This window comes from Tursiops truncatus, chromosome 15, assembly GCF_011762595.2.
Source record: "Tursiops truncatus isolate mTurTru1 chromosome 15, mTurTru1.mat.Y, whole genome shotgun sequence".
Lineage (NCBI taxonomy): Eukaryota > Metazoa > Chordata > Mammalia > Artiodactyla > Delphinidae > Tursiops > Tursiops truncatus.
The window spans coordinates 56,877,974-56,885,727 of record NC_047048.1 but is presented as its reverse complement, the minus strand read 5'-3'; the positions used below and the strand labels follow the sequence as shown (position 1 = coordinate 56,885,727).

At 50.1% G+C, this 7,754-nt stretch overlaps 1 protein-coding gene across 9 annotated transcripts in view; it reads right to left on the bottom strand.

Annotated features, from left to right (window-relative positions):
• Positions 1–876: 876 nt before the first annotated feature.
• Positions 877–7,754, bottom strand: part of DNAAF9 (dynein axonemal assembly factor 9) — a 148,511-nt gene continuing 141,633 nt past the window's right edge. For 8 of the 9 annotated variants that reach the window (XM_073792756.1, XM_073792754.1, XM_033839187.2 and 5 more), the window contains 4 exons: positions 5,875–6,080; positions 4,656–4,721; positions 3,319–3,412; positions 877–2,740 (listed from right to left, as the gene is read on the bottom strand). In XM_073792756.1, the coding sequence (XP_073648857.1) occupies positions 2,628–2,740; positions 3,319–3,412; positions 4,656–4,721; positions 5,875–6,080 (479 nt within the window). In that variant the 3' untranslated portion in view covers positions 877–2,627. Of the gene's footprint in view, positions 2,808–3,318; positions 3,413–4,655; positions 4,722–5,874; positions 6,081–7,754 lie in introns of all 9 variants that reach the window. The other variant, XM_073792753.1, reaches the window with a different exon arrangement.

Genomic DNA, 7,754 nt, shown 5'->3' with positions numbered 1-7,754 from the left:
AGAAAAATCCCACATCAAAATGTAAAATAACCTATAACTTCAGCGACTTCAACACTATCACACTCACTCGGGGTGATATAAAACTGAAGCTGCTAATAAAAGAGTGGGCAGAAAGCACGTAAGACCCTGGAGGACTTCTGCCTATCCCTAGGAACCTGATGTCTTTGGCTGGATCTCTGGTATCCACTTCTAAGGTCAAAATTTCAAACACAGTGTCATGGCCCTTCCTCTAGAGACAGTCTAAGACCCCACACCTCCACCTGGAGTGTCCAGAGGAATCAAGTGGATATTAATCTTCACATCCAAGACCCAGAGGCCCCAAAGGTTACAGAAGGGGCAGTGTGAGGAGGAAGCATCCTCCCGGCCTCAGTCCTCAAAGAGCTCACACAGCGCACCGCTAGTGTGCCTCTTCACCAGGGGCACTGCAAGTACGCCCCAAGGAATGCCCTTTCGCCAGTGTGCCCTTCACACTCCCAAGCAGGCTGAGTGTCTATGGAAGCCTCAGCCAGTTTTGCCTTTTTGGCTTTGAAACTTAACATTTTGACTTTTTTCAATCACAGTTTCATATTCAAGTTGAGGTAATCACAGTTTCCCCTCTAACAGGAGAGGAATTGGGACAGTGGGGCAAGTTGGTGAGAGAGCATTTCTATGGACAATGGTCAGAAACCAAGACCATCAGGAGGTATAGCCCCATGCAGTGTTTAAGACCCACTTTTATGGGTGGGCTCCAACCCCTCTTTAAAAACTCTTTTGTGCAGCAGCCAGGAAATGGCTCAAGCTCCTAGAAAGAGAGCTTTCATTTAAATGTTCACAGCAACCCACCTGGAGGAGATGGCCTGTCATCTCCCCCCCGCCCCGCCCCCCGCCCCCTCCCACCCCTGGCTCCCTTTTCTAAGGCTGCTTGAGTTTTTAAAAAGAGCTCGGTAGAGCTAAAGGAAGCTACAGTAACTCATTATTATTTCATCAATTGCACTTAAGATCTGTTATTGATTCTGAAGCAGAGGCAGGCCCGTTGTGGACCCAGCCTCTGGCCAGCTAGAAGTGAGGGGCTCCCAGATGGGGCTCCACACCTGGGCCCTTGTCACCAGCAGCTTTGGGAGCTGAGACTGGAGCACATGGGCCTTTTCAGAAGCCTTTCTTCAAGCAAGAGTTCTTATTAAATGGTATTTGGAGTATTGTTCATTTGGCTTCAAATGAAAAATTTTTTTCTAATATAAGTACATGTTACTAACAAGCCCTTAACAACTGCTTTACTACTTGTATGCAGGACTCTGTGTGACAGACTACATGTGCTCCATCGGTTTTCTGTCTCTCCTCTGTGCCAGGATCCTTTCTCAAAAACCCCTCTACGTTACTAGAAACTTTGCTGGTTTTGCCTATGTGCTCCTTCCTAAGGCATGCAAAAAAATACGTGAAATTCAGAAAGCATTTACAATCTAGGCAGCTGAGGCGCTGAAGTCCTAACAGACATCACCTAAGTATCTGTGCCTGCGACCTTCCTCTTCCCCACACTAATTCTGGAGGTCAGGCATGGGATACACTTGAAATTCCCCTCTGCTTTTTAATCCAGCTGAAAACAAAGCTACTAGAAGGAATTCTAACTTGGATTTGGAATTCTCCGAAATTCCTGGTCCCCTAGAGCCAAACAAATACAAGACTAGCAACGATGCTTGGAGACATGAGATTCCTGAAGGTTGGGCTGAAAACCAGGCCTTCCCTGGCAAGACTGAGGGGAGGTATGGGTGCTGAGACTGAACCCCCTTCAAGTGAAGATGCCCCATAAGCGACCAGAACCCTGGGCGTAAGACTATGCAGTTGCAGGACACTGACCTTAACAGTGAGGCAAAGTGTCACCAGGGAGGCCTGAGCAGCAGTTTTTCTCGTCCCCGAATGAGGTAAACCAGAGTGATGACATGAGGAGGCTCAAACCAGTCCCAAGGGGGGCTGCTTGTGTCAATTCAAAAGCCACATACTTCTGGAAAGCAACAAGTCTTTCCCCTCTGTTTAGTCCGTAAGGGAAATTCCCTCATTTTAGAATAAGCTGCTAATCTCCGCCCAAGCTGTTGGCTCTGCGGGTTGGGATTGGCCAGGGCTTGTGCTGTTCCCTCTAGGACTGGGCACAGGGTCAGCAGGGCCCAAACCTTCAGTGGAAGGGGCCTAAACAGGGAGGCAGGCACTCCACTGGGGTGAAAGGCTCTCCTGGGGTGGTGTCTGAGGCCCAAGGCCTGTGGTGGCCTAGGCCCCCAGGCATGGCCACAGTTTGGCAGCCAGGATTCTTTATGTCCCAGCAGCCACTCTGTGCAATCCAAATGCTCCTCCCACCCTCACACACTGCTGCAACAGCCCAAAGAAAATACTGTTATCAGAGACCCAGAGGTCCTGGACTGCCGGCTGCACACAAAGGGCAGCCCCTGTCTGCTCATCCTCCATAAGGACCCCCCTCCCCTGCCAAATCAGTGGTGCAGGTGATGCTCTTCAGCGCTGTATAGAGAATAAAGACAACATGCACTCAAGCCAGCACACAAAGGCCAAGGAGAACAAAGATAGCCCCTCTAGGGAGGGGCCTCTGGAAAAGCTGAGGTTAAGACACCCCGTTTTAAAACGTCCATCTCCAGGGTCTTCTTCCTCTAGGGCTTCTGCTCAAAGAGGTCATGATACTCCTGCTGCTCCAGCTCGCGGTTATACTTCTCGATTTCCCGGTTGGCTTCTTCCACGTAGTCATTCATGAACTGGTCCATGACTGGCACCTCATTAAGGAAGAAGGCCCTGAGCCTTGGGGCCAAGGGAGCTGCCCAGGCCAGAGGAATCTGTGGACAGGTGAAGTAGGGGACACTGAGGTAGTGAGTGCTCAGCCTGCACAGAAGGTACCTGACTGGCTTTTTTTTATATACTGGCAGCACCACAGCTGCAAAGAATGTGACAGGGGTTGACACAGGGCCCTTCATGAGCTCTTAGAACTGAGCCCTTCAGCTTTCACTAGCCTAGAGCAGCACCCCATCCACCTTTTCACAAATTAACTACTGTAATCAGACCCAGTCTCCAACTTGTAAATCATGACTCCCTGATGACCACAGGATGTCACCACAGCTGCATTTAAACTACAACCCCGAGAGTAACCTCAGCCATCACTGAATGAAGAATAAATGTAATTTTAATGACTCTAAGAGGACAAAATGAAAAGTCAGCCTCTGTGGCTTGCTGTGTATTCCCAAACCCAGCCGGCACCAGGGGCTAGGCTATGATGGCTCTAGCAGATACCCTCTTTACAGCCAGGTTTTCACACCCCCCCAGCCTCTCTGCCCCAAATTCCAAGGATACGTGGGTGAAAATCAGTCTTGTCACCAAAGAAGTTGACAAACTGGGTGCCATTATAAAAGTAACCTGCAGGTAGGGGGTCCAGGTGGCGTTTCACCTGTAGGAGAAGAGTCCTGTTAGAATTATCTGACCATTTTCTATTATTCACTCATTCATTAAAAACAAAAACAGGGACTTCCCTGGTGGTCCATTGGTTAAGACTCTGCACTTCCACTGCAGGGGGCGTGGGTTTGATCCCTGGTGGGGGAACTAAGATCCTGCATGCTGTGTGGTGCGGCCAAAAAAAAACAACACCCCAAAACAAACAAGCCTATTACCCTAGCAAAATAGCCCACTTTGCCCTGTGGAAGGCTAGGTGTGCCAGGGAATTAACACCATCCTCACAACAGCCATCAAACAATGACTGACAGAGGTTCTCCCACCTCTCAGGGAGGAACTCTGGGATTATTAATGGGACCAAGCCCCAGGTGCCAACAGTGGAACTGGTTTGACAATACACGATTCCCTTCTCTTACTTTCCCATTTTCCTAATAGTGTTTTCTAGAATCACTTCCAAAATAAACTACCTGCGCTCAAATCCTTATTTAAGGTGTGCTTCTGGGGAAACACACACTGCCTGCCTTCTGAGGTGCCCATGGTGTCCTCAGCAGGAACACCCAGAGATGCCTAGGCCCTGGAGTCGGAATAAACGGGCCCTCCTCAAATCCACAGCAGGGGCTTCTGGAAGCCCCGAGTCCTGCCCCACCTGCTCATTACTGGGACTTGTGATGCAGCTCATGCTGAGACCTGGACTCTCTGTCCCTTTTAGTCTTTTCCCCCAAACTCATCAGGAAAAGGCCTCAATGGGTATGGGAACTGGGGTAGAGCCTGGGAGTCAGCCTGGAGTCTGAGGGCTCCTCAAAGGGCCTCTCGTCCTGGCCTCAGGATTTCACAACCTGCCCATGAGCAGCTTCAGGATCTAGAGTTTTTACCTGGGACCTCGCTGGTTTCTCTGTGGTTTATCTAGGACAGAGGAATGGGAGGAGGAAAGGACTTCTGCAGCTGCTTGAACACGGTGACAAAACAGACCTCCATGTCACCTGTTTCTCCCACAGGCACTAGTTCTCCTCAATTTCGTAACCACATCACACCAGAGGCCACCCCGTCCTTCTCACTGAGGCTGCAAGGCCAGGGGAGCTGAGGTTTCTCTTTACCCAGCTTCCCTCTGTGGCCTGAGAGAAGCAGGACCTCCAGCATGCCCTACAAACAGCCACCTCACTCAGGAATCCTAAAAGATAGAGCTGCACAAGAACATCCTTGGGACACTGAGGGGACTTAGGCCCCCAGGGCAGGGTACTCACATGGATGTTCCTGATCTCCTGCTGGGTCAGCATCCCCCTGGTCTTCAGGGCTTTCCTCTGAGGCTTCTGTGCAGAGATGTAAGGAGGTGTCAGTTTCCAACAGAGCTGATGGGTACATGGGAGGGTGAGGGCTCAGGGCTCTGGGGGCCAGTTACATGACTGAGATGCCAGAAAGGGAAGCACAAGCATCGTCATGGACTGGATACAATATCCTGCCTGTCTGTCCCTTGAGAAGACCACTTTCCCTTCACAGAGTCCTGCGGGCCAGGGGGGAACAAACGGCAGAAGAGAGACTGATGCATTTGCAAATAGGCATGTTTCTGCCTCTTTGCAGATTCTCAATCCTAGGCCCCACCAGTGACAGACATGCAGACAAAAGAACAATTGGAGGTCTCACAGTCAAATACCATTTAAGAGTTTATCCAGTGAGTCTGAGAAAGACCCTGTCTGCAAGCAGCCATTCCTTAGTATAAAAGACAGGTCCCAACTGAGCATGTACAGAAGACCCAGGCCCCAGCCAACTCTATTTCCAGAGCTCTAGAATAAGCTTAAGCTCAGACTGTGCTAAGAGGCTTAGAACCCAAAGCTAGCAGCATATGAGAGGATTTTAACTCCAGTCCGGATTTTTTTTCTTTGTAGTATTGGACTAAAGATGTTTGTGTGGATCTATAGGCAAGCCTCCTCTTCCCCTGTACCTCTCTCCAGGGCCTCCGGGCTCACTGCTGTCTATGCTTGGAGTCTTGGTTTGCAAAGGACTCTAAGGATATCTTTGTTGTTTTTCCTTTCTAGAGAGAGAACCAAAGTACAGGAGATGCTGGGCTCAGGAGACAGGAGAGCCTATGAATTAGGTTCAGCTAAGAAGACATTTTTGAGTTTAGAACACTAAGCTGATCCAGGGTCCACATGAAACAACTAAGTTTCACCTAGGTCCTGGTTAAGCCATCTGATAATAACTCCAGCCTGCCTTGGGAAGCAGGACTGGAAATGGCTTTCAGCGCCTGGGCTCGCAGGGTAGGCAGCAAAACAAGTCTGCCTGGAGTTTGCCCCAGGGGCTTCCTCCCACTCTCAGAGTCCCTGAAAACGCTGGCTGAGCCTGTGAGGGGTGAACCAGTGGGGAGAAAGCAGGGAGAAGGTGGAGGGGCTTCTGCCTCAGGTCCATCAACAACTCTGAAGTGTCTGGTCATATCAGTGCCAGGTCTGTCTGGGCTTTGGAAACCACCTGCTTAGCTGACTGCCGCAGCCAGTCCTTGACACTTTCTTCCTTCAGGGAGCAGCCTATGAACACGAGGTAGCATTCCTGCTGCCCGCTGCTGCCTTGAGGTGTGCTTCTGGAGTCAGGCGGTGGCGTGGGTCCCTCCAAAACTGGCACGATGCTCAAGGAATTGGCCAGAGTGTTGTGGCAGACCTCCATGATCCTCTCAGAGTCTGCAAGGAGAACACTTTAGTCCCTGAGACCCTGCCCCAAAAGGATAAGGCTACACTAAGACTGGATTAGTGCAGCTGTGGGGGACAGATTCACAAGACATGCAGGAGGGAGAACTGACATGACTGGCAGCAAATTAGAAAGGATGAAGTAAGAGAGGGAGGAACAATGTAAGTTTCTAGCTAAGCTGATTGGGTGATCAGGTGGACACCATTAACCCAGAAGGGGACTGACTACAAGAGGAAGAAAAGGTTTGCAAGTGGGAGAAGAAGAGTTTGACTCTGCATCTGTGGCATTTGAAAGACTGTAGGACCCTGAGTGGGAGACATCTACACAGTCATTAGAAGAAGAGAATGGCTGGGGTCACCCCTATGGAAGAGGTAGTTGAGGAGAAGCAAGGAAAGCTCCCTTGGTAGAGGTGGAGGGGGTGGGTCTCAGCTGAGGTCTGAGAGTCCATGGGAGGAGGGCAAGCTCAACAGTACAAGTGCTGCAGGAGGGACACATGCATGGGAACAGGAAAGATGTAATCGGGTTTATAAGCTGAGGCACTGGGGGCTAAAATATACTGGAGACACAAGGGTAAGGTTCCCCAAAAAGGCATGATGAGAAAGAGATCTAAAACAAAGAAAGGTTTACCTTTAACAAGAAAAGGGTCAAGAGTCAGTCTAAATAAAAAAGAAAAGGAGGTGATGATAGGGGAGAGGGACGAGCAGGTGGGGGTCTGTCAGAGCCTGAGGGAAGCGGGCTTGAGTAAGGGGCTTGTAGAGTGGGGCCAAAGTTTCAGATTCAATAACATAAATTAAGCCAAAGGTTAAGGACCTTGAGAGATTCTTTTATAGAGGCTCTGCCACCAAATTCTCCTATCTGAACCCAGATGATTCCATGCTTACAACTCTCAGTGGCTCCCTGCTGCAGACACCCCCGGTTACCTGCCCAGCATCCCCCTCTTCCTCCAATACCAATTCCCCATGGGCAATGGCAACTCGATCCTGGCCAATGAGAGAAGTCTGCTGAGGAACTGATAAAGACACCCACAGGAAGAGCCAGCTTCTTCCATCAGCTAGCTGTTGTGTCTGAATGTGACACCTAGACCTGCAGCACTACCTGGCAACCATGAGGGGTGGGAACCTGAGGAAAAGCTGACACCAAGAATGTAAGAACACAAAAGCCATATATTACCTGGGTCTTCACTGGCTTTGCTATGCTGCCAGACCTCTTGACTTCTTGCTATGTAGCTAACACCTGCTAGTTGAGCTGGGGTTTTCTGCTATAACTGCCAAAGATGCCCTAACAGACACACTCCCTCACTTCCTCCCTTGGGACCCAGACACAGTAAACCCTTTTTGGTTCCTGAAACGCCTGTTTTTGCCTCACATCCACAGCACATGCTCTGCCTTTTCCCTGGAACATTCTGCTCTTTCTCAATGTTGAGTTAATTGGCTCCTTGTTTTCACACCTTCCCTGAACCCCAGCCCAGGACTGACATAATTCAGGTTGCAAGGGCTGCAGGGGTCAAAGGCTGATAAACAGGTTTACTGAACGGAGGGGAGGAGAAGGCAAGTGGAAGGCTTGAAGACTTTGGCAGAAACGGATCCAGAGCTGGAAGGCTCAGCATTGGGGTAGCTCCTGGTGACAGGTCTAGGAGGAGGCCATGGATGGCTCAAGAAGGGTGGAGT